Source organism: Trichoderma asperellum, chromosome 3, assembly GCF_020647865.1.
Source record: "Trichoderma asperellum chromosome 3, complete sequence".
In the NCBI taxonomy this organism is placed as follows: Eukaryota; Fungi; Ascomycota; class Sordariomycetes; order Hypocreales; family Hypocreaceae; genus Trichoderma; species Trichoderma asperellum.
The window spans coordinates 3,308,288-3,334,854 of record NC_089417.1 but is presented as its reverse complement, the minus strand read 5'-3'; the positions used below and the strand labels follow the sequence as shown (position 1 = coordinate 3,334,854).

The 26,567-nt window shown below is 49.1% G+C and overlaps 10 protein-coding genes across 10 annotated transcripts; 4 read left to right on the top strand and 6 right to left on the bottom strand.

The window, feature by feature from the left end:
* Positions 1-148: 148 nt before the first annotated feature.
* On the top strand, positions 149-1,138 carry TrAFT101_005691 (uncharacterized protein; the record flags this gene model as incomplete). The annotated part of the gene is made up of 1 exon (XM_024900292.1): positions 149-1,138. One exon carries the CDS (start codon positions 149-151, stop codon positions 1,136-1,138), a length of 990 nt encoding a protein of 329 aa, XP_024760185.1.
* A 1,041-nt stretch (positions 1,139-2,179) lies between these two features.
* On the bottom strand, positions 2,180-4,846 carry TrAFT101_005690 (uncharacterized protein). Its single transcript, XM_024903903.2, has 4 exons — positions 4,275-4,846; positions 3,703-4,213; positions 3,016-3,629; positions 2,180-2,956 (listed from the first exon to the last, which is right to left on the bottom strand). The coding sequence occupies exons 1-4, from the start codon at positions 4,279-4,281 to the stop codon at positions 2,331-2,333; spliced, it is 1,758 nt and encodes a 585-aa protein (XP_024760184.1). The 5' UTR covers positions 4,282-4,846; the 3' UTR covers positions 2,180-2,330.
* Positions 4,847-6,430: 1,584 nt separating this feature from the next.
* On the bottom strand, positions 6,431-10,100 carry TrAFT101_005689 (uncharacterized protein). Its single transcript, XM_024902526.2, has 4 exons — positions 9,961-10,100; positions 9,702-9,887; positions 6,851-9,637; positions 6,431-6,777 (listed from the first exon to the last, which is right to left on the bottom strand). Exons 1-4 carry the CDS (start codon positions 9,975-9,977, stop codon positions 6,564-6,566), a joined length of 3,204 nt encoding a protein of 1,067 aa, XP_024760183.1. The 5' UTR covers positions 9,978-10,100; the 3' UTR covers positions 6,431-6,563.
* Positions 10,101-10,456: 356 nt separating this feature from the next.
* Positions 10,457-12,125, bottom strand: TrAFT101_005688 (mitochondrial 37S ribosomal protein mS38). Its single transcript, XM_024900227.2, has 2 exons — positions 11,499-12,125; positions 10,457-11,441 (listed from the first exon to the last, which is right to left on the bottom strand). Exons 1-2 carry the CDS (start codon positions 11,803-11,805, stop codon positions 10,765-10,767), a joined length of 984 nt encoding a protein of 327 aa, XP_024760182.1. The 5' UTR covers positions 11,806-12,125; the 3' UTR covers positions 10,457-10,764.
* A 161-nt stretch (positions 12,126-12,286) lies between these two features.
* On the bottom strand, positions 12,287-13,779 carry SYM1 (Protein required for ethanol metabolism). The gene is made up of 3 exons (XM_024901910.2): positions 13,378-13,779; positions 13,153-13,313; positions 12,287-13,046 (listed from the first exon to the last, which is right to left on the bottom strand). The coding sequence occupies exons 1-3, from the start codon at positions 13,395-13,397 to the stop codon at positions 12,661-12,663; spliced, it is 567 nt and encodes a 188-aa protein (XP_024760181.1). The 5' UTR covers positions 13,398-13,779; the 3' UTR covers positions 12,287-12,660.
* Positions 13,780-13,991: 212 nt separating this feature from the next.
* On the bottom strand, positions 13,992-18,746 carry TrAFT101_005686 (uncharacterized protein). Its single transcript, XM_024901909.2, has 3 exons — positions 18,484-18,746; positions 14,978-18,431; positions 13,992-14,913 (listed from the first exon to the last, which is right to left on the bottom strand). Exons 1-3 carry the CDS (start codon positions 18,682-18,684, stop codon positions 14,261-14,263), a joined length of 4,308 nt encoding a protein of 1,435 aa, XP_024760180.1. The 5' UTR covers positions 18,685-18,746; the 3' UTR covers positions 13,992-14,260.
* Positions 18,747-19,003: 257 nt separating this feature from the next.
* On the top strand, positions 19,004-20,417 carry RPS11A (ribosomal 40S subunit protein S11A). Its single transcript, XM_066127563.1, has 4 exons — positions 19,004-19,144; positions 19,213-19,388; positions 19,574-19,812; positions 19,882-20,417. Coding segments are annotated over exons 1-4 (486 nt in total). The 5' UTR covers positions 19,004-19,142; the 3' UTR covers positions 19,951-20,417.
* A 204-nt stretch (positions 20,418-20,621) lies between these two features.
* Positions 20,622-21,984, top strand: TrAFT101_005684 (uncharacterized protein). Its single transcript, XM_024900237.2, has 2 exons — positions 20,622-21,164; positions 21,265-21,984. Exons 1-2 carry the CDS (start codon positions 20,694-20,696, stop codon positions 21,700-21,702), a joined length of 909 nt encoding a protein of 302 aa, XP_024760178.1. The 5' UTR covers positions 20,622-20,693; the 3' UTR covers positions 21,703-21,984.
* Positions 21,985-22,395: 411 nt separating this feature from the next.
* TrAFT101_005682 (uncharacterized protein) lies at positions 22,396-24,938 on the bottom strand. The gene has a single exon (XM_024900297.2). The coding sequence runs from the start codon at positions 24,864-24,866 to the stop codon at positions 23,064-23,066; it is 1,803 nt and encodes a 600-aa protein (XP_024760177.1). The 5' UTR covers positions 24,867-24,938; the 3' UTR covers positions 22,396-23,063.
* Positions 24,939-25,063: 125 nt separating this feature from the next.
* On the top strand, positions 25,064-26,510 carry TrAFT101_005681 (uncharacterized protein). Its single transcript, XM_024908133.2, has one exon. The coding sequence runs from the start codon at positions 25,262-25,264 to the stop codon at positions 26,342-26,344; it is 1,083 nt and encodes a 360-aa protein (XP_024760176.1). The 5' UTR covers positions 25,064-25,261; the 3' UTR covers positions 26,345-26,510.
* Positions 26,511-26,567: the final 57 nt, after the last annotated feature.

Sequence of the window (26,567 nt, the reverse complement as noted above, 5' to 3'; positions counted from 1 at the left end):
TTCTACAAGAGCTAATGTCCTTCAGATTCCGTAATGCCTCCGTCGCATATCGATTTTAGCACTTCAATTCCATCTTGGCGTTTATCATTAACCGACTTTTTTTTTCTTTCTAATTTTCTTTTACTCTTCACATTCCATCCTTGCAGCCATGACAGCCTCAACTAAGCCCAATGGTTTCTCCAGCCATAATGGCTCGACTCACAACTCAATCACGCCGCTAACACCTGGCCTATACGTACCTACCGTGGCATTCTTTACCCCCGAAGACAGTATTGATGAAGAGACGACAGCGGCGCATACAAAACGATTAGTTGAAGCTGGAGTTACTGGTATCGTGACACACGGTTCCAATGGCGAGGCGGTCCATCTCGATCATGCCGAACGACAGCTCATCAATCGCATTACTCGTTCAACCCTCGATGCTGCAGGCAAGAGTGACATGCCCCTCATTGTTGGATGTGGCAGCCAATCTACGCGAGAGACGATACAGTTATGCCGTGAGGCAGCAGAATCTGGGGGTACACACGCTCTCGTCCTCCCGCCAGCCTATTACGGCAGCTTGTTGTCAACAGAGCTTATAATGAATCACTTCAGGGCAGTAGCCGATGCTAGTCCAATCCCCTTGCTTATATATAACTTTCCCGGGGCATGCAGTGGATTGGACCTAAGCTCAGATACCATCCTGGCATTGGCGGAACATCCCAACATTGTCGGTGTCAAGCTTACGTGCGGCAACACGGGCAAGCTGGCTCGTGTTGTTGCTGGAACACGTGGTACGGTATTCAGGACCTTTGGCGGTAGCGCCGACTTCGCCATTCAGACCCTGGCTGTTGGCGGGCACGGCGTGATTGCCGGATTGGCCAATGTGGCTCCAAAGGCGTGTGCTGAGGTTATGAGACTATGGAGAGAAGGGAATATCGAAGAGGCGACGCTGCTGCAAGGGACTGTTGCCCGCGGCGACTGGGCCGCCATCAAGGGCGGCTTTGTGTCCGTTAAAGCCGCTCTGAATAGATACTTCAGCTATGGCGGAGAACCACGACCGCCCTGTGCGTTTCTGGAGGGTAAAAGCTTAGAGACACAAATGGTGGAGTTCGCCGAGCTGATGGAGACTGAGAAGAAGCTCAGGGCCCTGGCTTAGCCGCCATCATCTCCACTAATATAGTAGTAGACGGATAATAAAGATGGGGAACGACGTTTGAATGATTTGTGGGGCGTGGGGGAATCGAGTCTGACAAGAAGCCAAGCCAGCGAGGCGAGCATCACTGTGGAGGCTCTTTAGCGGGGACGGAATTCAGATCCATGTTAACCGGCCTGCGCTTTTCTTGACTATTGCCTGCTAGAACGTCTCTTCTGGCCGCTAGTCTGGTGGAGGAAGATGAAGTCTTGAGCTGGTGTGAACAGATATGATAGGAATTGTGCTTGGGTGGGCAGAGCTAAGGGGGTGTGGCAGTATACGAAATACAGAGCAGGCTGCGCTGAAATAATGGGCAACTAGATGTAGGAGGAAATGGATCTTCATGTTTGCATCGCTGTGCAATCTTGGCAGGAGGCGGATATAAGGTACCTAGATATAAGATATACGGAATCTTGGTAACAAGGTCAGACACATACAAATAAATAAGGCAGCATCATCGGAGTACTCGGGATCTCGCTCATGCTGCTGTGGATATTCCAACTTTTGATGATTGTGCTTTGCAAGTTTTTTTTCAGGTTATTAGATAAATATGTTTAACAGATCTTAGAGTATGTAATGGCCATATGCAAATTTACTGATAACGCAAAGTGTTTTGAAACAAGTGGCCAGCTAAAATCGGCGCCAAAACCGGCGACTAAGTCGGCGGAGGACCGAATGTCCGCTTCTCGAAGCCGAGGCCAAGATATAATAATATGGTTTTCAGAATTTGAAAACGCTAATAAGACACACTTCACAACCATCCGCTGAGAAACGTTGGACGTCGTTGTCAAACATTCCAAAGAGATTGTTCAGGAGGCAATAGAAGGAAGTGCATGATGTAGCTAGTCTAAATCGAGATTACTTATGCAGGATGCTAGATAAGGCAATGTATATACCTACTAACAACATTGATATGGAAGATGCAAGCACTTAACTCAGAAAAAAAATATGCCAGCGTCTGAACAATTGTTCTTCATACCTTATAATAGGCTACCCAGCAAACAACGGATATTTGAACTTCTTCTTAATCGGAGTCAAGCTTGTAGCGATACTTTTGTCTTTAGATAATCGTAAAATATACAACGCAAGTGGCGGCTAAATACATTTTCCACAACGTAGTTCTTCCATATCTCTATAACGTGAATACAACAACCTCTCAATTTAAAATGTCCAAGAAACCCTCCAGCAGCTTGACAAGGCCATATGCGCCAGGGTCAGGGCATTCGTTCCACCCCTCGGCATTAACATACACGGACCGCCCCAGACTAGCCTCCATGCCCTTTGTTGAGTCTGAACCCTTCCTCGCAGCGTCGACGGCCTTTTGAACATCCAGCGTCTCGGCCAGCGTATTGACAAACGGCACAAGAGCGTCTACCACGGTACGATCGCCCGGCTGAGCGGGTGTATATTTGGCCAAACTCTTGAGAGCACCCTGGAGGGCAGCTGCCCAGATCTTTGGCGTGACAGTAGACTTTTGGATGGTGGCCTGGTCTTGAAGGCCCGAAGATAGAGCGTTGACGAAGATGGCGTAAAGAGCGCCTGAAGTACCGTCCATACTTGACTCTATGACTTGTGCAATGTTTCGAACGAATTGTACGGTGTCGAGCTGTCCTGATGTAGAGACGCCTTCCAGGTGCTTCAAAACAGCTTCGGCTCCCGTCTTGAGACAGAGTCCACAGTCACCGTCGCCAACAATGGTATCAAATTTAGTGACTTGTGGTTCAGCAACAATGAGGCTGTTAAGAGCTGTCTTTAGCTTTGTGGTGGTGAATGCAGCGTCCACTATTCCGGTCAGTTATGCTACTTTCTCGTAGAAGCGAGAGCAAAAATATCAGACTTACAATCGAGATTACTAGGAGTTGAGTCATCTTGAGAAGGAGCCTCCTGCTTGATCTCTGACTTTGTGGTATCAATTCCGCGAACCCAGTTTTCGGGACGCACAGCTGGTGACCAGCCGGCTGCGTCGGCAGGGGCATCAATCAAAGGCAAAATCGCATTATCCGTTACTTTGAGAATAGTAACGCTGAATCCCAAACCGTTCAAGCTGGTCATATATGTGCCACTGAGGAGCCTTGATGGCTTAATCTTGTAAGAAGCATCAAGCTGATCGATAACTTCCGTGGTAATTGCTCCAAGTTCGAGAGGGCTAATACCACCAAGATTATTGACCATAACAACAACCTCTTCTCCAGAATTGACCTTGATATAAGCGCGATCACTGTCGGACTGATCAAGGAGTTGCTTGAGCATGGTCTCAACGAGGCCTTTCAGGGTCGTCTTAACGCGACCAAACCCCTCTTCGTTGTGAATACCCATACCAATTTCAATTTCATCGCCAAGCTCATCAGGAGTAATTTCTCGACCTGGAACGTGGACATGAGCTAGGGAAGCACCAACGGTGGCGAGATTGTCTGAGGCAAGACTAGCGATTCGAGCGACTTGCTCAAGAGACTGGCTGTTGTCGAAGAAGAAGGAGCGAGTCAGATGGATATGATCAAAGCAAGATGGAACAGAATTTTAAGACCTACCCCTGAGCTGCAGCAGCGGATGCAATCTTCTGCACGAGAACCGTTCCGGCCAAACCTCTCCTTCCAATTCTGCCGCCACGCTTCCTGCCAACGCCAACATCGTCTCCAACAACCAGAAGCTCTGTCTTGATGCCCTCAGCACGAGCTTTCTCGACTGCCATGCCAAAGTGCAGCATATCGCCCGTGTAATTCATGATGATTACCAGAACACCTCGTTGGGGCTGTTCTGCGCCTACGCGGCGAATAGCACGGAAGACCTGCTCAGCTGAAGGAGAGGCGAAGACGGAGCCAGCAACCGCCGCTGTCAGGAATCCCTTGCCAACAAAGCCAGCAAAGGACGGCTCATGGCCAGAGCCTCCGCCGGAAATCAATGCAATGGTTGGCTGAGAGGCCGCATCGCGAAGGAAGACAGTCTTTTGCGCGACATCAAAGGCGATGGAGGGGTTGGTGTAGGTGGCCGAGCGGAGCGCGGCATTGACGAGAGCGAGAGGCTCGTTGGCGAAGTGTTTGGCTACGACTGTCTGTTAGCTTGTTGCAGTTTCACCGCGGTGGTATATGAGAGGCGTGCATACACGACATGGCGAATCAGAGCAAAACCGAACACGACCGTTTATTCGTTCCAAGACACGATGGCGGAGTTGAAGGCGGTGGTGGAAGCAGTTCTCGCAAAATCCTCCATCGCTTCCCCGCGCGCCGTGGTTTCTGCCATATATACCTGTGTGAAGCGGTTCGAGAATTACCCCATTCTCTTAAGCGTCAAGGGAACACGGTCTGGATGGTTCCTTTTCTTTTTCCGTCTCGTCAAGATCCATCGCGAATGGGGGGCAGGGGGGAGACGTCCCACGCAGGGCAATGGCCGAGTTTTCGCTTACACCATGGGTTGGCGGATTGCAAGTCCGTCTTGTCGGCTTGGTGGTGGTTGCCGTCGTCGTGACCCCCGTGTAGATGAAGAGCGAAGAAGAAGCAGCAGAAGCAGCAGAAGCAGCAGACGCAGAAGCAGCCATGTAACCAAGGTTTGCAGAGTAACTGCGGTGCAGCAGAGCGCCAGAGGCACAGCGTTAAGCCACTATCGCGCAGTGGGAGGCAGCCACTGCTTCGGGGGTGCGTCCCGCCAGCAGAACCCCCAACTTGACCCCCATCGTTATCCGTCGGACCAGGCACAGAGCACATCGAGTCTTGGAAAAACTCGTGAGAGTGAGGGGAAGACGACATGCTGTGCCACACTCGACACGATCCAGCCGCACATGCACGCTGCGCAAGAGTTATGCTCGATCGAGGGCGATTTATGCAACTTATGCTTAACCGACGCAGCAGACAGCCATCATGGAAGTTCCGCGTTGCTTGTCTCGTCCGTCTCGCATCTCATGCCCCGAGTGGCCAATACTGCTACCCTGTGCGGCTCAGCATGCGGGCTTCGGATGCTGACAATTTCTCGAGTCTATGTTGCAGTACTGTCAATCTCTTCTGCGGGATCCCACAGGCGATGCGGAGAACCGAGGAATCGGATGTTGCCTCATGGCTGCGGAGAACTATGTGGTCTATGTACCTCTTCTACCCCATACTCCAGGCGCCAATCCAATGCAACTAGCAGCAGACATTAGTCGACGGCCAAATGGTGGCTACATCTGTATGTATTATGCCGCCTGCGCCATCTAGCTTCGTAGCTAGCACCAGACCAGTCGTCTTTACTACTCCTACTCCCTCCCTCTCCTTTCGTCTCTAGTTTTAATGTGCTCCCGAGCGGCCGGTCCAAGGACAGACGGGATATGCGTGCATGCAGATTGCCTGCTAATTTGCATACTACTAATCGTATACGCCTCGCTTCGACGTATTCGTGCCTAAACAAGAACCGGTGAGCGACGCTAAAGTGTCGAGGCCGCAAATCTGGTGGTGGTGATGAAATACCCAAGTATAGGTGCATACGTGGGTAGCAGTACTTTGCAACGCCGTCTCTGCTACATGCAGCTGCTTTGTCCACAAGATCAAATCCTGTTTCCAATGGACAGTCAGACGGCGTCTACGTGGCAATGGCCCCTACTGTCAGCTGCATGCATAGGTATACATCGTATACGCCATTTTGTTTACAAGTGATATCCAACCTATTGGCCTAGACGTTCAGTTGCAAAATCATAGGTGACATGCTGGAGTACATACGGTGAGCAATGCATGCAGCTGTCAGCCGGTCTTCCCCACACTTCTACTGCCCTTTTTGGCGAAATCGTGTTTTAATTGTGTGCACCCTCGGCCTGGCCTTGCCATGTGATACTCCGTAAGATAGGTATTCTTGGTGCTGGTATTTCCAAATACGACCCTGATAGTGGTATATTGTTCAGGAGACGTCCATATATGCACCACTAGAAAGTTGGTGGTGGCATAATTTGAACATATTGTGCAAAGTGATACAAGAGCAAGAAAGAAAAGTAATCATGTGGCAGTACGTTAGTTTTTCATACAGCTCTATCGATTTATTCCTTCCGTCCATTTATTCAATTGCCTTTGTACAAGGAATATAGGAATCTCCTGCCAAAGACATATTGCCCTTATATAGCTCGCTTGCCAAAGCATCCATTCTATATGCACTTATTTGATATCATCTACTGCGTGTAACAATCAACCGCGGTCAAAGGCTAGATCGTATTCCACTTTATTCATTGATTGATGTTTATCTCTATTAGAGAGTTTCAATACACCATCACCATCATTCCTGCGTTGAAATTGCTCGTGAATTGTCTGACGAAGATGATTTTTATTATATTGCGTCTGAAATAACATCAGTTCTAGTCCAAAAACGCCACGCCCAACCTAATCTCTAGGATGTTCTTTTTTTACAACCATTTATATAGCTTCCATGCTTCTCTTGTTTATTTACCCTTCTTCCCCTTCTTGGTCTTCTTCCGGGAGTTTTCGCCAAACTCCTCTTCGTAAACTTCGGCTGCTGTTGTGGCCCCTGCCGCCTTTCTCTTCTGCTTGGCCGACTTGACGCTGACTACAACGTTGGATTTGCCGTCCTTTGCGGCGCTCTTCACTTGTCTTTCCGCCTCTTCCCAGGCTGGCGCATCGCCCTCAATTTCATACCTGAAAATGCCGCGTTAGTAATGAGATATCAATGATGGCCAAGGAAAAAAGAGGAAAACAAAGTGCTACTCACTGATCAAGAGGCAGAGAATCAATCATCTCCTTCTGCTTTTGTCTAAGAGCCCTCAGGGCCTCGTCACCGCCCTCCTCCAGTTCATCATCTAGTGCAGTATCAAGGGGCACGAATCGGTCATCCACATTCTCATCGTCATGGGCACCGCTGGCATTCTCTCGACTGACACCAATGTTTTCGGCTCTGGGGAGTTCCGCATCGGCGGCTGCTGTAACCAGTGTTCCGAGATGCGTAGTGAACTTGCGAAGAATCTTAATGAACATGGCAAGAAGCTGTGAAGAGGGAGTGTTGAGTTCTTGGGCAATCTCATCGACATCCTTGCGCTGCAATCCGATAGCGAGAAGAATGGATCGCTGCACTCCCGACAGGTTGACACCATTCTTAAGCTTACCAGTGAAATACAGATTCGCAATAGTGGGCATAAGATCCAGGATAACGTGATAATCAAGCATGTTGTTCGCATACGATTCCAGTCGCTTCAAATCAAAGGGCGACATCAACCTGTCCAGCTCATCCTTTGTTAGAGGAGAAAGGGCTATGCTATCGAGCTGTGCACCGACATTGGCCGATTCGTCAATGCTTAGCGCGGTGATGGCAGAAAAGGTTCGGAATTGGTAAGATAATAAGGACAGGAATCTCTTCTGGAAATCTCTTGAGAATGCACCCAGCCATGTCTTATCACCACTCCTTTCAAGAGGTCTGAGCATAACGCAAGTATGCTCACCCGTCAGATCATTAGCAGTCTGTCGGAGGTATACAGGCGAGAAAGCCGAGCGCTTCCAGAATTTGTGTAGCTCCTTAGTCATGCCATAGCTGACACCAATGTAGTCAAGTCGCTCTGGCTTCTTCTCCCACAGCTTTGCGAAGAGAGGAGCCATGTGCTTATCATCTCTGACTCCTATTTTCTCTTCCAGAAGGGATTCCTTAGCCAGCTCAGCGTCAGTCGCCCGAGTAGGCTTGTCGTCCATGGCTTGGTCCTCATCCTCTGAGAGGTTGGCAAATCGGCCTTCATAGTAGTCGACAAGAAGTTCCATTGCTCGCTTTCCGTATCCCATGGACATATACTCCGGGTTGGTTGCAATGCGAACAATTCTGGCACCAGAGAGGGAGGCAAACTCCTCGTCCTGGAATTGCTGGCTGACAAGCCAGGGAATTAAATCACCATGCGGTCTCTCTCCTCGGCTCAAGCTGTTAATCACGCTTTGTCGGGAAATCTTTCCTTCCAAGGCAACCTGGATAACACACAGGGGTTCGGGCAGTCTGCCGCTATTTTCGGATGTGGGAGCAGTGAGAACGAATAGTTGGTGTGCCGGTGCATCGCTCATAAGCTGGAGGTCATCCGGAGAATTCTTATAGTGACTGGCGACGTAAAGCGCTACCATTTGTTGTAAGAATGCCTCAGGAATGGGATGGAATGAGAACAGTGTATCACGGTTGACATTGAGGAGCTCGCACTGAGACGGGTCTGGGCAGCCGTTAACATTCGCCTTTGACTTAGGCAGAGTTGCGTCAAGGCAGAGAAGCTTGTTCAGCCACTTTTCAACTGAATCGCCCTGGGTATATCTGATTGGCTCTGCCAGGGTGATTTCACGTAGTTTTCGACTGGCCTGGAATTCCTCAGTCTTTGAAACACGTCCAGTGGATCGGTCGGCGACTTGAGTGGCATCGTCTGTTGCGGCCTGTCGAGACTGTTCTCGAAGCTGCTTGATGAGTTTCAGCGACAGCGAGCGGCCAGTACCCTCGTATCCGTTGATAGTGGACGCCATGAAGACCAAGTAAGGCCCCATCAGCTTCTTGACAAGAGGCAAAGGAATTGCGGCAGCTTCATCAATAACAACCAATTCGGCCTGTCCAAGCACATGAGCATCCTGAGGGCGGATGTACTGAATCGTCTGCCTGTGTTGTCGGTGGATGTTCACACGGACAATAGCCTTATTGAAATCTGGGTTGGTACTCTGGATGATAGAATAGTCCGCGTGATCAGCATAGCCGAGAGCATCGAAGCCCTTGAAAACAAATTCAAATAGTGTTTTCAAGTTCTCTGGAGAGGGAGACGTGATGAAGATATTGCTGTATCCATAAGCCACAGCAGCAGCTACGGCAACTCCCATAGCAGCGGATTTTCCTCGTCCTCTGGCGGCTGTCAAAGTAACTGTGCTTCGCAACGTCTTTTCGGCAATTGCATCGGTAAAGGTCAACAGAGCCTTTGCCTGGTCAACCGTTTTTGCAAGGCTGATGAGAGATCCGACTGGTTGCTGCTCGCGGTTCTCATCTTTTATAGATTCCAGCTCCAGCATCTGCGGAGTCTTGACCTGGTCTGCTTCCGGAGGTGGTAGAGCTCTCACGTTCTTGCCGCCTGAGATGGGGAGGACGTTCAGCTCGTCGTCGATAACCAAGCAGGAGTCGCAGCCTCCCAGGGACAATAAGAAACGCTCGTTGAATCTTGCCACAACGTCGTCATGGGCCTCCGTTCGGTACTTTGAGTGGGCATCCATGGACAAGTTGTACAGCTGTCGCAAACTGTTCATTCCCTTGAGCAGCATAATCACCAGGCCACCACCTTCAACGGTTTCGATCGTGCGGGCCAGAATATTTGGCGTAATAGCCTCGAAATCTTGCAGAATGCACATGCCATATGTGTTACCCAAGATCTTATCCGTCTCTTTGTAGTAGGTGTAGCGGATGTTGTGCAGGGAAACGAAGAGCTCGAATGGGTCCTCGGAGTTCGCTTCTCGAATGCCGCGTCTGATTTCTTTCTTGATTTTATCTTCTCGCTTCTTTCGGTGACTATATGCATTCATTAATTAGACACCAGCTAGGCTAAGCGCTTGGTTAATGGCAGTGTAATCACCTTGTGAATCCCAGCAGCTTCTTCTTGTATGCCCACAAGACAGATTTGTTCTGCTTGATATCCACCATGGACATGATATAATGAAGTCGGACAATCACATCCTTGGCTTGGTCTCCAACCACAACGAAAAAGCTTCGCTTCTTCTCCTGGAGCCCATTTCGAATGAGCGCGCCAATGCGCTCGTCTCTGTCAGCCGGGTCAGCTATGTCACAACAGTATGGAAGACTGATAGGCGACTATTTACTAGCCAATAACTTACACCTGCTTGCGCTGCATCTTGCAGATACTTTGTCACAGCCAATGGTCTGTGGTAAAGGATTGCGCAAGAATTGCTGGCTTCAGACGGTTTATTGCGGGACCTCTCTCATACAAAAGTCCAGTCTCGGCCAAAAAAATCCAAAAATTTGGCGGTGGAGCTGAATTCTGCCGGGCGGTGGGCGCGATTAGCTGCACTGGTGTGGGACCTGGCCGAATCTCTCACCGAGACGTTGCGTCGGTCAAGAATGTTATGTATACTCAATACTAAGAGGTATTAACAAAATAGAGATGAAAATGAACAAATTCTCATTCATATATTTCTCAATGACTAGATTATACCCAGGCGCGCTAGCAGAAGCTAATGGCAGCCTTTAGACACGTAAAAATTTCACAAATATTTGACCTACCATTTTGGAATAGTCAGAAATAAGGCTATACAAGCTTATAACAAATTTGCAAGCCAAACACTCATGTAGACAAGTAAGATGAGAAATCATTCTCCAATTATCGACCAAGTGCTGTTGCTACATGTTCATCTTATTCATACTAATTTACATACATCGATCTAACGGGAAACGGTCGTGCCCCCAAGCATGCACCACGGCATATGACAAACTGTTATCATCTCGAGTCTAAGGAAGAGGGAAAGTCTCGGGAGCGCGATGCGTAACTTATGGCTGACAAAAAAAAATATCAACCGCCAGACCAGACACCAACCCAAGAACCTACCAAATCCCAACGCAATATAAAAAGAAAAAATAATCTCAAATGATGAAAGTCTATACCACAATCCAAACACAACCCCTCAAGTACGATCCAGCTTGCGGCGCAGGTTTCTTGTCTTCTTCATCAACTTCTTATACTTCTTCTTCTTCATCTTAAGCTTTCGTTGTCTCTTGACGCTAATAGCATAGAGGTCACGGTTGCCACGGGTCTGGTCAAATCGCAGTTGGCGGAGAGCCAGGCGCTCCAAAAAGCTCCGGGGCTGACCATCCTGGATAATTCGCGGGCTGTGGGCAATGATCCTGATCTGACCGTCGGGCTCTGTTGACTCCTCAATGGTGAACATGGCCTTGTACACCCTGTGGTGAGAATCTTCCAAAGTCTCAGCCTCAGCAACAATTCCATCAGCTTCAGCGCTTTGCTGTACTTCGGGTAGCGGAGGTGGGCGGAAAGGCAAGAATTCTCCAGACATGGTGTCGACTTGCAGGTAGATGCTCGACTCAGTACCATCAGGGTTCTTCACATCAACTCTCTGCATACCGTCGCTACCTTGGTCTTGGCCGCCTATTGTCACCTGAGCCATGGGACCTTCCAGCTGGTCAATGGTATCAGAAAGCGTAGATACAGTGTCTCGTATCTTGTTCGATTTTGTTCGAGGGGCAAAGATAGTCGCAAAGTGCTCGTCTGTAACACTCCTGGGCATGGTCTGTGTGATGGAAATAGGACGGTGGAGCGAGAAGAAGCTAGACAAGCTCAAGGCTGCAATTTGAGTTAGCACCAAGGACAATCTCCGAAATGGAAGTTTTCGGCACCTACCTTCTTGAGACATGTGGTGAGTGCTGGGAACGCTAGGTAGTTTCTTGAAGGCCGCATCTCGGTCGGTCGATTCCTTGGGCTTTCGTTTTCTGCTGCCCTTGCCCTCTCCGCGAGACGATGTTGATGCTGGTACCGACTGACGAGCTGCGATTCCGTTGGGCTCGTCGGATCTTGAGGGTTTTGACGAGGAGAATCGCCGTTGGGGGCGGTTCAAAATGAAGCTCGAGGCTGCCACCTTGGGAGCCGACGCGGCGAGTGCCCCTTGGGGAGCAGAGGCCACCGCACGCCGCACCGACAGAGGCAACATTGTGTCGCCGGATTCGGGGTGCTGGATTAATGCTGAATGGGGAAGAAGGGAGAAGCAGGGGCTTGATTCGAGCGCTGAGGCTGAATCTGATGATGTCTCGTCAAAGTCCGGATTTGGCCGCTCGTTCGGTAAAACGATTTGCAAGGCGGCAAAACCATGGATGAGTCAGCCAGCACTAAGCCCTCTGTGGCCTAAGGAGGCAACGCCTGAGCAGTCAGTATGAGTAAGCCCTGGGCCTATCGGGGATCTTGATCTTTGCGGTTATCAGATCTGGCTGGAAAAAAATTGTAAGATGGCGATAATAGTTCAAATGTAGGATCCAAGTCAATGGTAATCTCGTTTTGTCACAAACAACGAAGCATTGGCAGTGGCATCGCACTTTGCGCCCCTGAAACCGGCGTTCGTTAATACAATTCCCCCCTGAATAAGACGTATCTAGAATCCAATCATCGGACCCGATCACAAGACCGCCACGACGTCAGCAAACTGCAGGGGGCCATTAGTATTACTATGGAGTCGCAGTGGCTGGCCGATTCTGTCAGTGCACTCGATGGTTGAAGCGCTACAGGAAGCAGTATTACTACACCATTAGAAATGTCATCATCATTGATCAGAGATAAGGTATTCAGTGGAATGAATGCGAAAATGCATTGCGTCGTCATGCATTATGATTGATTATCGTGAGGTGCAACATGCAGGTGCTCTGAGCTGGTTGCCGCATTCCGCATCATCTCTAGCCTTCTATCATCTATCCCATCCCATTTCCCGCCTCTAGCACAAGTACCCATTAAACCGAAAGAAAAAAAAAAAGGCATCAAAAAGTAGCAATTAAAATCTTTCATCAAAGAGGATAATTCAGGTGGCGGGGGCAGCGATCAACTCGTGGTCCTTGTTGTTGCCCTGGCTGTTCACCCAGCTGAGGTAGCTGTTCCAGCCAATGGAGATGACATTGGCAAACAGGAGACGGTACTGCAGGGGCAAGAAGGTGAAGTTGACAAACTGAACAAACGGCCACAGCATCCAGTTGGCCTTGAGAGCCGGCCACCAAGTGGTGTCGAGGCGCTCCTTGGGGCTCTTCCCCTCCATGGTGGCCATGCTGCCAAGGAAGACTCCAATCATGACGGGAGCAAAAAGCGTCTGGTCGGCCGCCACACGCGCCAACGTCTCAACACGGGCATTTCTGAAAGTGACGCGACGGGCCAGGAAGCCCAGCCAGGTGGTTGCAACAGGCCCAAAAACACCTACAATTGTTGGTTAGAAAATTTTTCTTCATTTTAATGGACCTGCGCTGGGTGCTGGCCTGCGAAAAGGAGAGGTGGTGGGTTTAGGCAGCAAAATAAAACTTACATCCACCGTAGAGCGCCATACGGCTTGTTCGAGCGACATCGTGGTTCTTCAGGCCCTTCTTCTCGACGAGCTGCTGAGCGGTGAGGTCACCAGTTGCAAAGAGAACGGCAGTCGTCACGCCCTGCGTGAGCAGAGGACGGGCTGCGAGCCTTCCATTGTACCTGATGCAATGGTCAGAACCAACCAAGGAGAGGATCGCCGCTGACCAGGTGGTGGCAAACTTACCATCTAATGAATGCTGACATGGCGAAAGACAAGAAAAAAATCACAATCTATCCCTCTAGTGAAAACGCCAAACTGCAAAGATTGAAAGAAGGAAAAAGTGCTGGGCTGTCTGCGCTGAAGTTGAAAGATATTGGCGAGTAGTCTCTTAAATAAGGCCTATCCGAGTTCGCGTCGGTTTGCCAGATTGGGTAACTCCTCTCACTAGCAAGGCTGGGCGCCGATATGCGGAGAAAAATGAGAAATCGGCAACGAGGCTCTCAAAGAGGCGCGTAGGATAGATGCGGATGAAACGTTGAGATGGTAAGATTCTTGGATTGGTGAGAAGAAAAGAGAGAAGAGAAAAAAATTCAAAAGTGGCAAGAAAATAGGAGAATTGGTGGAGGGTCGATCATTGGAGCTGGATGTACAAATCGGCCGCGGGGGGGGGGTAAATTTCGCTAAAACTTGGTGTTAGTCGCCAAAGCACGGCTATGCTATCGCGAGATTGCCCATGGGGTTAGCAGAGCACTTTGCCCAAATCGTAGCCTCCGTGATCTTTGCTATCCGCTTCAGTGGACTCCGCACTTTGAGAAGTCTATGGATGTTAAAGTAGATCAACCTTGTTACATGTAGCAGTCATGAATAAGGCAATGCCAATGTATTTACACAGTACTTTCAAGTGGTAGTAGATATCGCTCGCGTATATGTGTATATCCCGTGTCCGAGGCGGGAGAAGCTATTGAAAGAAATGCTCCAGCAAGAATATAAAACACCATATCTATCCATGACAACGCAATTACAGAGCATCAGCTCGAGGTATCTTTATGTCCAACAACGCCTATTCAACCCAGCCAACCATGTATACCCAATCCATCATGAGTCGTTACAACGTCAAGTCGAGCTGCTACTGCTTCTTCCCCCGAGCAATGAGCTTATCATATAACTCAACCACTACATTACTCCACTGCTCACCCCCAGCTCCGACACTTTTTCCAATCCTGGTAGCCAAAAATTCTCCCACTTTACCCACATTGAACTGTTCTCCATATACAACTTTGGCGTCCGTCGAAACGTTCACATCCACCCCTTCTGGCCCGCTAGACCCTTTAAGCTTGAATGCCACCTCGACTCGGGTTTCCAGAGGCGCTAGAAGAAGGGAACTAGTAACAGCAATACTAGAGTCGGATGTCTTGGTAACTTTTGTTGGAAACGTTACATTGATGCGTCCAACTTCTTGAGAAATCCAATTTGACTTGTCCCATGCAGCTTGCACTATTTTGAGGATATGAGACAGCTTTGTGCCACTTTGGGAAATCGTTCGAATGTGATCACGGATACATTGCAGAAGGAATTCCTTTTCGGCTGTCTTCGGTTGAGGATTTACCTCACGACTGTCGGCAATATACCACAAGTCTATGCGTGAACTTGGCTGCTGTGGCTGGAACGATGTGATATCGACGACGAGTTCAATCTCTCGTTTATATGTCATAGAGAGCGTCGGTCCCGAGATTCCTGTTACAGCCCAACCGTGCTCCTTTTCGAGAGCCTCTACTCGAGCTGTTATTGGTGTTAGCTGTAAACTTCATAATTAACAATTATGGAACGACGTATGCAAGCGTACCTTTAAGAATGTTAACCTCAGTGCTAGTCCAGCCACGGCACTCTTCTCTAATTTTTTCAGATTCCTGGATTTCTGCAAGACACTGCGTTTTCCGAGCCGTCAACTCTTCCACATCGGCCTCTGAAGCCTCAAACTCTTGCCGAAGTCTGGCAATAAGCTTCTTCTTCTGAGCAATATCTTCGTCTAGACTGACCAACTCTTCTCGAGCGGCCTGGAGCTCGGCGGGATCACAGTCGGCCAGTTCTCTGGCAGCTTCCTCGAGGTTGTTGCTTTCTTCTAGTAATGATTCATACCGACCCACGAGGTTGGGCATCACGGACTTTAGAAGGGCCTCTTGCTCTTCTATTATTTTGACATCATCATTCATGCCACCAGAAATGCTGACGAGGCCCTCTCTCAGTCCCTCCTGAAGCTTCATCCTCCATTCATACCACATCGCTTTGCTAAGGTGACGCGAATGAGTCCGAACGTTTTTAAACTGATTGTCCATCAATGCCTTAACGTCAGGGGTTGCAGACATGTACTCCTGGAATAGCGGGGGGTTGTCTTCAAAAGTTTCGGTTTCAATCTCTTTCACTATTCTTCGCCCCTCGGAGATATACTTCTTCAGCTCTCGGCAAGAATGCTGATATAATTCCAGCATTGGTACAGTACAAGCACCAGCTACGACACACCGCTCCAGGGATCGATCATCTTCTCCATCGGGCAAAATGCCGCTTTGAGAAGTTCTTGGAGCAATTGTGTGGCGCCGTTTCGTCGTGGTAAGCTCCATGAAGCGAATTGAGGTTAAGTCTAAGAAATCCTGAAGGTGCATCTGGCCTTCCTCAACTGTCTCCATGGGTGGCTGATGAATTTGAACATCGTGAACCGTCTGGTTTTCTTTTACCGCTCCGAGGAACTTGACACCCTTTATCGGGGACGAAAAAGCCGATTGCGATGTCCTCCCGGCAAAGTCAAAGCTTAGTCGAGTTGACCTCCTGAGTCTTCCGGTTGTCTCTTCTTTTGATGGTGGTAGTTGAAGTTTCACATTCTTCACAGGACTGCCCTCACGCCCCTTCAATCTCTTTACACCATCGTTCTCTTCAGCATCTGCTTCATCATCCGATTCAATCGGCCGCTTGCCCAAAAGACCCCTGGCACTGCCAATGTGGAGACTCTTCCGACCTCTCAGCGGATTTCGCTTGGGGCTCATACTATCAATCATCTCTCTAAGGTTGAGTGTAGCATCTCTATCCGTTTGCGGTTCAGGCCGACCAAGTCTTGACTGACTTCCTTCATCACTTTCATCATTCGCTGGTGCCAAGACCTCGGGCTCGTTAAAGGCAACGGTGCGTTTTCCAGGAACGAATATGCTTGCTGAATCGCTCAGAGACTCCCGACGATCAAAAATAGCTGCTACTTGAGGTGATCCTAGACCAGTTCGATCTGCACCAACGCCAGAAAGTCGCCGAGGGGTAGAGCTGCTGTTCTGTGGAGTTGATTTTGCAGCGTTCTTTGGAGTTGATTGCGTAGCACTCTTTGGAGTTGATTTCGCAGCGCTCTTTGGAGTCGATTTCGTAGCGCTCTTTGGGGTTGATTTTACAGGCGATGGTGTTCGGCTTGCCCTCTGCGATGTAGAATTTCTAGATGATGATCGAAGAACCCGGCTCTGTGATGTGGGTGTCTGTGTTTTTCCAGATGATGTAGCTTGTCGCGGTGTTTTTGAGGATTTGGGTGTCGCAGACTTGGGCGTTGTTGAAAAGTTGGGTGTTTTGGATAATTTTGGCGTGGTTGACAGATTAGGTGTCGCCGGAGTTGTTGATAAATTGATCAAGGACTGCTCCTTTTGTGCTTGTGGAGTAGCGTGCTGGAACAGGCCACCTTCGTGAGCAGCCTGCAGTTCAGCACCAGGAGATTCAAATAGTCTCGCCGATGGTTTTTGAACGGGGGTGCTTTGCTCAGCAGGAGCCTGTGATTCGATTGTTGGCATTGGCCGTGGGGAGTTCTCTGGTTCATCGGTTTTCCTTCCAAAAAAACTCTTTCGGAAGGCTCTAGATGTATTTTTGATAATTCCACCAATGGCCGTCGTCAAGTCCATGCCAGTTGTCTCATCATCGCCCTCGGCTTGGCCCTCTTTATTGTTGGCCACACTGTTGTGAGCATTAGAAAGGATATTTCCAAAGCCGACAGTTATGTCCATTGTGGCATCATCTGCATCTATTTTCGACGTTTGGTTCAATGTTTGGCGACGAGCAACCTCAGTCTCCTTTTGGTGGCGTGCTAATAGGCCTCCCATAACGCTAGTCAGTTCCATCGACATATCTTCGTTTCCATCATCATCGTCGGTGTCGATGTCTGGTAGCTGGGGATAGCGGATGCCCCCCACAGCAGTGGTGAGTTCCATTGTAGCATCTTCCATAGCACCATCGTCCATCTCGCCAGAACCAGAAGGTGCACCATTCTCTTTGTTATTAGAGAGAACGCCGCCAAAAGCACGAGTCACGTCCATTGATACGTCTTGCTCCGGTTCGACATCAGCCTCTTCCGTGGCGGATGGCTTAATAATTTTTCCCACTGCTTGAGTTATGTCCATGTCCATGTCCATCTCTGTGCCGTCTTCATCTCTGCCAATACTGAGCCGATTTATAGGAGATTTCGAGGCCACTTTACTTTGACTAGCAGAGGTCGAGGGCTGCTGGTTTGTCTTTTTCACCCAGCCAAACGAGGGTATGATCTCTTCGCCGTTGTCGGAATCTTCCCCCAGTTGCTGAGTGGCCGCAAGTCGGGCAGCAAAGCGAAGAGCTTCGTCTAGCGTGGATTCATCCTCGATGTCCTCTATAGATCGACTAGATGCTACAGTGGTCCCAGTAACATCTTCTGTTTCAAGGCTCATCATTGTGCCGTCATCAGAATCGCTGTTGGAATTTTCATCTTCGATTTCTTCCTCCTCGTCGGTCCCAATTTCTTCCACCGCATCTGCAGGCTCAGAATCTGAACTGTATATAATTGACGTGGCGGTGTTATCTTGGCTTTGGGCGTTATTCTGTGCGGCAAGGGAACTTCTCCTCCCCTTGGCATTCTGGTCTTCGGCTGAGAATTGGGCGTCGGCATTTCGAGGGTTGAATCCCGAGCCTGATTTCCTTCTTGATTCTGCCGCATTTCGATTTTGCATATATTCTACCTCGTGGAAGGTGTGCAATGTTGCTTCAGCAGCAAATGAAACTCTGCGATTGGCTAGCGATTTTCGACGGGCGTCTCGCCTCTCTCGTTCCTCTCGCTCCTTCGCCGCGGCCTGTTGTTCCTCTTCTGTCTTCAAGGCTACTCTCGATCCGCTTAATTCATCTTCCGGTATGCTAAAAGTCGATGCGCCTATTGATTTCCTTGAAGCTTGCGATTTCAACGGTGGAATCTCTGGCAAAGGAGAGATGGAAGGTTTCAGAATCGAGCGAGGTAGTTTGGTTGGCACAGCGAGAGACTACAAAAACAATTAGATATAATTTGAGAATCTGCGTCAGAGGCATTCATACCGCGCGCCTGTTGCCATTTCCTTGTCTGAGCGCATCCAGCCCCCCTGGGCCTATACTCTTGCTTCGTGACTTGCGACTGGCCGCCAACGAGCCGCCAACATCAATTGTGGCATTTTCTTTCCGTGACAGCTCTGTGTGTACGCCAATGGACTTTCTGGAACGGCGCGTGGCCGGCAAAGTGGCCTCGCCGGGCGCCGACATGTTGGTGATGATGCTAGTCCTGCCTCGATCCTCCGAGGCAAAGAGCTCCAACTTAATGATAAAAACGACCCGATGACCGACCGCGTTTGTTTACTTTCGCGGGGGAGTAACGGTACGTACCAGATGCGCACTACTGCCAATATGAGGGTCCAGCACCAGCCACACTTGAAACAGCCACTTATCCCTCTTGAGACACTCTCCAGCTGAGTCACGTGCTCTCAAGTTAGAACGGAGCCAACCGCAAACGAGAGGCATCACGTGCCGATAACGCAGTTGCTTATTTTGATTCGCCTAATCAGCCAATCTAATTTTGCAAGCCCTAAGGTGGGAAAAGTGGCCCGAAAAAAGTGCGCCGTTGCCCTACTCCTCCATTCTGTGCAAAACCATCGACATTGTCTTCCCACCCTCTACGACACGCCCTCTAGTTACGGTACCTCTCCGGAGAAGGATAATTCAAGATGTCAGTTTTGCACGACAGCGCTGCGCGATCCCTCGACGAACATTGTTTTGTACTGACATTTATGCCAGGGCGACCGAGTTGACCGTCCAGTCGGAGCGTGCTTTCCAGAAGCAGCCTCACATCTTCTTGAACTCCAAGACCAAGACCAAGAGCACCAGACCGGGCAAGGGTGGACGACGATGGTACAAGGACGTTGGTCTGGGTTTCCGTACCCCCAAGACTGCCATTGAGGGCAGCTACATCGGTACGTGCGAAGCAAACGATTGAAAACCGGGTGGATTCAACAGGGTTGGCAAATTGAGAGGCATCGAGAGAGCGATGGCAAAAGATTAAAACGCTAAATTCGAGCCACGCGACGAAATCGAGATGGAAATGCGAACTGGAACACAACCTCTGGCGAACTGGAATTGCTGACTCTGGGCAATATAGACAAGAAGTGCCCCTTCACCGGCACCGTCTCCATCCGTGGCCGTATCCTGACCGGCACCGTCGTTTCCACCAAGATGCACCGAACCGTCATTATCCGAAGAGAGTACCTCCACTTCATCCCCAAGTACTCTCGTTACGAGAAGCGACACAAGAACCTCGCCGCCCACGTCTCTCCCGCTTTCCGTGTTGAGGAGGGTGACCAGGTTACCGTTGGCCAGTGCAGACCCCTTAGCAAGACTGTACGTTTTTCTCTCCATGTGCTCTTCTCGACAGCTTGAAATTACGATACTAACCTGCTCCGTCTGCAGATCCGCTTCAACGTTCTGCGTGTGCTGCCCCGAACTGGCAAGGCAGTCAAGAAGTTCTCCAAGTTCTAAATTGGGTTTTTCTAGTGGCATTTTTGGCGTGATAAACATCAGGGGGGAAACAAGTCATCTCCGCTGAAGGGTCGGCATGGGAAGTTGCTTTACAAAAATGAATTGTAGACGCAATCGTGAATAAAAAGGAATTCATGGCTACGATCTCGACGTCTCAGGATTGTTTACGACGCTTAATTTGATTCACAAATTCAGGAGCGCGGTGCAAAAAAATCTTGATGATGAGGCCCCCAGGTGATGAATGAATAAAATCCAATGTCTAAATATTGTTTACCAAAAAGTTCTTGCGATCTACCGTTGCTGCAGTTTTAGGAGATAGCGGTAGTATTGTGAAAATGCTACCTATTTTGATTAAGTGATGCTGCATAATACCAATGGCTATTTCGCCTTGCCTGTCCTATCTGCTTGTATATGCCGTACAGTCCAGAATATTGCCAGTATAGGATTCCTCGCATTTGACCAGAAACGTCTTTTTCCTATCTTAATATTACAGTAGGTTATTTTGCCAACACGTCGCGACGAATAGGAACAAAAACGGCATAACGTAATAATGCACGTTGACACATGCGCCGCCGTACATAAAACGACACAGTGCACTTGTCGCACATTATGTAATATTCGCACCCTTGTCAAAAGTGTCTCCCGGCATCCCATTCTGTTGGGGACGTCAGTGCCACTTTGGGCCAAATAAGAGATCTTGATACCCCTGGGTCGCTTTCTGCGGCTTCAACTCACTCTTCACCATGGGCTGGCTACCTTCCATCTTTGGCGGCGACGCTCCTAATCCGCTCGGCAAGCTCGATCCCAAGCTCCGGGAGTTTCTCGAAAAAGAGTCGCCAGTAAAATACATCCCCAACCAGGCCCCGACATCAACGCAGCGCCAGGATGCACCAGCCGCGGTAGAGCCAAAGGCTGGCCCGGCTGCAGTTCCGGCTGCGAGCCTGTATCAAGACGGACGATATGCGCATCTGTGGAAGAACTACAGACCGCTGGCAGAGGTCGAGGAAGAGACATCAACCGACCACGATAAGCTGATGGCCGTGTTGGAGGGGTACAAGGAGCGCAAGGCTGCAATCGCTAGGGCTGGACTCGAGAACTGTGCGCCGCAGCAAGAAGAATGGATCAACTGCATGAAAAACGGCAGCTGGGAAGATCAACTCCAGATGTGTAGGCATCAAGTACGGCGTTTTGAGAGATGCTACACTATGCAATCCGTATGACAGCCCCCCTCCCTTTTTTTCGGCTCGCGCATTTTCGCGGTAGCGCAAACACAGAGCATAATAAGAGCGATACTGACGGATGAAAATGTTGCAGAGATTTCTAAGGGCGCTGGGTTATGGATCAGTAGCAGGGCGACCAGCCGAGGTGGACGAAGATATCCAACTCCACGCCGATGCGCTGTTCCAAAGGATGCTCCAGCACGAAGCCGAGGTCGAAAAGGCCAAAGAAAACGGCACCCTCATCCCAACATTCGACCCTTCAATCCCCAAAACAACAGCCACTCCCGCGACTGCCGTCAAGCCCTCCGAAGAGCTTCAGAAACAGTGGAAAGAGAAGCTGGACCAGCTACCCGAAGACGAGAGAGCAGCAGAAGAGGCCGCCCTTCGAGCAGACTTGCAAGCCAAAGCAGATGTTGCGCGAAACGTCAAGAAGATCTGGGACGCCAAGAGAGAGGAGAGAGAGGTGCGACGAGCGGAAGGTCAAGCAACGTTCTCAGATACGATTGCTTCGCTCTTCAGCAGGGGTAAATGAGAATGATTGCTATGACGGCTGTTCATGAAGGCTTTTCTTTTGGTGTTTATTTTTTTCGGGCTTTTTTTTTTTTTCGTGTATCTACTTTGTATCGGCCATGACTGCATCGGGATTTTGTGTTTTGGCCCTGTTAATGGGAAGACTGTAAACTACAGCATCTGAGCGAGGGTGGGATATTATGTGTATCTATTCATCATAGATTATAAGGCTTCGGGGGCATGACTGCATAACTCAATATTAATAAACAATGAAATTTGTTTAGATATAGTAACTATCTCTTATACGCCTGTAGAAAAGAATCCTAGTTTTATATTTGACATGGCAAGTAATCTCAGGCTATCACACCAGTTGTTTTTATTTTTCTTCTAGCTTCTCTTTTGAAGATGTGACAATTTTTTTTATGATCTATTTCACCTTTTTAGGATTTGTCTCTTTACGGCTCTCCTGCAGAGAGAGATTCTTTTCCTTCTAGGGTGGGTATGTTCATGACCACAGCAACCCATTTTCTACGATCTGTAAGCTCCTTCAGCGCACAACGTAATAATATCTCACCTAATCTTGCTGTTAAACCTTTGCCATGATATACTCATGACAAAACTTGCAGATATCATTAAACGGTTAAGCTCCCAAAGAAGGATTTGGATTTCCTCTCCTTGATAGAGCTCTGAATCACCATTGCTTACAACAACAAGTGTACGGTTCCGTGGTCTAGTTGGTTATGACATTTCGTTAACAGTTAGTTGACACCACCGAAAAGGTCCCCGGTTCGAGCCCGGGCGGAATCACATTCTTTTTGACATTTTTTTGGTTGATTGATCGAAACAAAACTTAATTTTGACTCTTTACCCTCTTTTTGAGCCAGTGGCATTGGTGATTTCAGTGAGGTTCGCTGACTCACACATCGTCTTTGTCCTCTCTATTTATGGCCAACAATGGGTAGGAAGTGAACATGACAACATCATTTTTACTCTATAGAACGATGCTCCAGATGTTGCAGGAAATTAAAGCATCTAGAATCCCATGACATAATAATAATACATTGAAATGTAAAGAGCCTAACGAATCACCAATACCATAGAGACTGCCAAGTCGGATAACGGTGTCAGAGAACCCTTCAGATAATCATTCTTGGAATCGCATCGGAATGGAAAGCAGATTGATGGCTGCAACCCACTAATGGTTCTGTAAAAAGAGCGTTCCGATTAATAGGTCAAGGTCACGGGTAGATCGATTTTACGGGCTAGGTCAGCAAACACGGGTCCTTTTGTAGAAATTTCCAGGCATCACGTATCCCAAGGCATAATAAGTTGCGCAATACTATGGTGAGATTTATCGATTATATGTCGACTATCCTCTCCATACTACTGGCGGGAAAGCCGTGCTGCTTTGAACCGGCTTATGGGTTCCTGATTTTCCTCGTCGTGTACAGGTTTGATGGGAGACTCATCCGGTTTGAGAAACCCACCTTCTCGCTGGATGAATTTTCTTCGCATGCGTTGATACTCATCAGCAACCTCTTGGTGGGTCATGGCATCGTTGACCTCATCCGGAGGGATGGCAGAAGCTGTAGGCTCCCGCTCGACCAGAGTGTCGGCAATTGTAGTGCCTTCTGGACCGGTTGGCACTTGCTGTCGCTCCTCTTCCATAAACTTTGGCCGAATATCCAACGGTCCCTTGGGAACAGCACTTGCTGGATCCGTATTATCCCTGGCCTTCTTGAACCGTGACGCTCTTTTTGCTGGCTGAGCCGGAGGCTGGGCTGGTTTCGAAGAACTAGATCGCTCAACAATATCGCTAAGAGGATCTACAACATCCTTCTTGTCCTCGCTGATCGTAGGAGCAGAAGGCTCAATTTCGGGAGCTATATCGAGACTAGGCGCAAAACGCACGCCCTTCTTTGCCTCAGAGTCCCCAACTTGCTTCTCCTTGAGGTTCGACTTTACTGGAGCCGATTTCGAGACGGTAGATGGTGATGACGTATCGGCTTCTCGTTTTACCAGAATGCGGCCAATGCCTTCGTCATAATCATTGTCGCTTGACTCCGCCTCGTCAGGTTTAGGCTGAGACATTGATGATTGTGACTTGATGCCAAGTTTCTGTTCGAGTTGAAGCATTCGCTGGCGATACTTGTCCGTTACAACGCTGCCCTTGTACCGTCCGTATTGGTCTTCATCGTCCTCTTCGTCCTCATCAAACTCGTCATCAAAGTCCTCATCAATCTCGGATTCTTCTTCTGAATCGCCTTCCTCAAGCTCAAGCTCGGCAACAACCGCTCCAACTTCGCTCATGCCATATCGCAGCATCTGCTGTCGTAAGGCTGCGTCTTCTGGAGACTCGTCTTTGGGTATAACAGCAGCTTGCATGCTAATGTCCTCTTGGTCTTTGGCGGAGCTCATAATCTCTTTGACACGCTTTGCCCTCCATGATATCTCAGGCTCTTGTTCTGGTTCTTCAGCAGCCTTTGTGTCTTCCGAAAAGGATACGGATTTTTTAGGGGTGTATTCAGGTTTCGTAGAAGGGAGGTTAGGGGGAGCCACAGAATCAAGGACTTGTTCCTTGATTTTGGATGGACTGCTTTTATTCTCAGTCTTCTCAGAGACTGTATCTTTTTTCCCAGCCTTAGGTTCCGAATCATCTGAAATGCCGGCCTTTTTTAGAAGAGCTTCCACGTCTCCAAATGAGTCGCCGGGCTTATTCAGCCGAAATGAGACAACGTTGTCATCGTCGTCCAGCTCCTCGACAATGTCCAAGATAGGCTGTCCATCTTCGTCGGTATCGTCAGGCTGACTGATGACGGTAGCGGCAGCGTGCTTGTTCTCGGCGGTTTCAAGCTGCTTCTGCAGCGTCTCAATATTCTTAGATACATAATCAATACGGCGTTCAAGGACATTAATGATCTGGTCCTTGGTCTTTAGCTTCGGCTGACCGAAGATGTCGTCGATCTCTGTCCTACTTAGGAGCTCGCCGTCAAATCCGCCATGTATGCGTTGCAGCTCTTTGGCTTCGTCGGCTGCGGTCACCGCCTCAACCTCCTCTTTGAGTCCCTCATACTCGGCATCCCAGGTTTGCCAGTGCTGCAGAGCTTTCTGTAGCTGGTTGACATTATCTTCAAGCCGTAGACGGTGCTTTTCGAGGTCAGCAAAACTATCTCTAGCATCCGACATGGCGGGAAGAATGAGGCCGACGGCATCAGCAACCTATAGACGCTGAGAGGAAAATTTGGTAGTGAGGTTGGGCACCCGCATTTACTTGGTTTGGTGTTGACGGAATAACCCCGGCTAATAGTGGCATGCACCACTTCTTCAAGGGTGGAGTCGCACGGAACAACCATTCACTCGGGCTTATCGAGATCACCGTTGCTGCCTTGCACTTGCGCGACGCCAACTAGCAACTAAGACGATAGAAGAATACGGGGAAATGACAGCGTGAACAAATGTGAGCTGCCACCCCACCTATGGCCGCTGGCGGCTTTAGGTTGTCTACATAAACCGTGAAATGTCGGCACCAGGTCGAGACATCTGCAAGTCCAGTCCAGCGTTTCACTCTCTTCAAAGACACAATGGCAGACTCCAAGGTCGAAACCAGGGCTCTCGAGGCCAAGTGTCTCTGTGGCTCTGTCCACCTTACGTTTGATGTTCCGGTAGCATCTCTGCCTCTCAAGTTTTACCTCTGCCATTGCAGCGTCTGCCGCTTCTCTACTGGGGGGCCATGCAACTTTCACGCAAGACTGGGACCAGGGATAAAGCCCAATTTCATAGCCCCTTCAAGTGAGAAGAACCTGACAACCTACTCCATTGAGGGGTTCGGCTGCACATATGACTTCTGCTCAACTTGCGGATGCCATATTGCGGGTGTTGGACTGGACAGAGAGGAGTGGACGCCTGCGACCTCGATATTCACAGACCATGGTCCAGACACGTTTGTGTTACAAGGGCATTTCTTTAGTGACTCGGCCCTAGATAAGGGTCTCGCTCAGGCGGTGACACATGTGGACGGACGCGAGCTGCTAGACTGGAATCCTCCCAAAGACAGTCCTCGAGCCAAGACTGTTGAACCGAAGCCAGAAGTAGGCCAGGATGGACAGGAACGGCTGCGGGCTCAGTGTCACTGTGGAGGCGTATCCTTCACAATCAAGCGGCCCTCGCCAGAGTTGCTTGCAAACGAAATGCTTCGCACATGTATTTCTCCCATTGATCAAAACAAATGGATGGCCAGCTATGATTGTTGCGACGATTGCCGCGTCGCAAACGGCACGCATCTTATTGGTTGGACTTTTGTGCCTCTGTCATACTGCGAGCCAGAAATCAAGAGCGATCTGAAGATTGGAACAGCCAAGACGTATGCTTCATCGCCAGGCGTGTTGCGAAGCTTCTGTGGCACTTGCGGTGCAACGGTCTTTTATTCGCATGATGATCGTAAACATCTAAAACCAGGAGACTGGCACATTGTTGATCTTGCAACGGGAATCCTTCGAGCGCCAGAAGGGTCCATGACTGAAAACTGGCTAACCTGGAGGTCGCGCTTGGCTTGGGGAGATAGTGGGAAAAGGTTTGACGCAGCGTTTTTCAACGGGTTGGAGGAGGGCATGAAGAAGTACGTTATTGGAAAGGTGGGAAGGGAACTGACAGACAAAATTGCGTGATGTTGTAAAGAGTTTGAAAGTGGTAGCGATGCATTTTGTTGGATTGTTAGTTGCAAGCTATATACTATGCTTTAGATCAGAATGAAGGCCATCCGCGAAAATGCAAGACTAAAATTAAATCAATTTTATCGCATGCGAATTAGCATTGAGATAAAAAGTAATAGACCTATGAAATTATTTAGCTTTCTCGTCTTTTTTATTACAGATATATCTTCCGCGGCTG

Bases quoted from the DNA above. Each gene is read 5' to 3' on its own strand.
- TrAFT101_005690 (XM_024903903.2), bottom strand. The intron at 3,630-3,702 runs GTAGGTCTTAAA...CTTCGACAACAG, and splicing joins TCCGCTGCTGCAGCTCAGGG to CCAGTCTCTTGAGCAAGTCG. The intron at 2,957-3,015 runs GTAAGTCTGATA...TGACCGGAATAG, and splicing joins AACTCCTAGTAATCTCGATT to TGGACGCTGCATTCACCACC.
- TrAFT101_005689 (XM_024902526.2), bottom strand. The intron at 9,638-9,701 runs GTGATTACACTG...GAATGCATATAG, and splicing joins AAGCTGCTGGGATTCACAAG to TCACCGAAAGAAGCGAGAAG. The intron at 6,778-6,850 runs GTGAGTAGCACT...CGGCATTTTCAG, and splicing joins GATTCTCTGCCTCTTGATCA to GTATGAAATTGAGGGCGATG.
- TrAFT101_005688 (XM_024900227.2), bottom strand. From the start codon at position 11,805: ATGTTGCCTCTGTCGGTGCGGCGTGCGGTGGCCTCTGCTCCCCAAGGG. The intron at 11,442-11,498 runs GTAGGTGCCGAA...CTCAAATTGCAG, and splicing joins TCACCACATGTCTCAAGAAG to CCTTGAGCTTGTCTAGCTTC.
- SYM1 (XM_024901910.2), bottom strand. From the start codon at position 13,397: ATGTCAGCATTCATTAGATG. The intron at 13,314-13,377 runs GTAAGTTTGCCA...CCATTGCATCAG, and splicing joins ATGTCAGCATTCATTAGATG to GTACAATGGAAGGCTCGCAG. The intron at 13,047-13,152 runs GTAAGTTTTATT...CAACAATTGTAG, and splicing joins TATGGCGCTCTACGGTGGAT to GTGTTTTTGGGCCTGTTGCA.
- TrAFT101_005686 (XM_024901909.2), bottom strand. From the start codon at position 18,684: ATGTCGGCGCCCGGCGAGGCCACTTTGCCGGCCACGCGCCGTTCCAGA. The intron at 18,432-18,483 runs GTATGAATGCCT...TTGTTTTTGTAG, and splicing joins GAAATGGCAACAGGCGCGCG to TCTCTCGCTGTGCCAACCAA. The intron at 14,914-14,977 runs GTACGCTTGCAT...CACCAATAACAG, and splicing joins TGAGGTTAACATTCTTAAAG to CTCGAGTAGAGGCTCTCGAA.
- RPS11A (XM_066127563.1), top strand. The intron at 19,389-19,573 runs GTACGTGCGAAG...TGGGCAATATAG, and splicing joins CATTGAGGGCAGCTACATCG to ACAAGAAGTGCCCCTTCACC. The intron at 19,813-19,881 runs GTACGTTTTTCT...CTCCGTCTGCAG, and splicing joins GCAGACCCCTTAGCAAGACT to ATCCGCTTCAACGTTCTGCG.
- TrAFT101_005684 (XM_024900237.2), top strand. From the start codon at position 20,694: ATGGGCTGGCTACCTTCCATCTTTGGCGGCGACGCTCCTAATCCGCTC. The intron at 21,165-21,264 runs GTATGACAGCCC...AAAATGTTGCAG, and splicing joins GATGCTACACTATGCAATCC to AGATTTCTAAGGGCGCTGGG.
- TrAFT101_005682 (XM_024900297.2), bottom strand. From the start codon at position 24,866: ATGTCGGATGCTAGAGATAGTTTTGCTGACCTCGAAAAGCACCGTCTA.
- TrAFT101_005681 (XM_024908133.2), top strand. From the start codon at position 25,262: ATGGCAGACTCCAAGGTCGAAACCAGGGCTCTCGAGGCCAAGTGTCTC.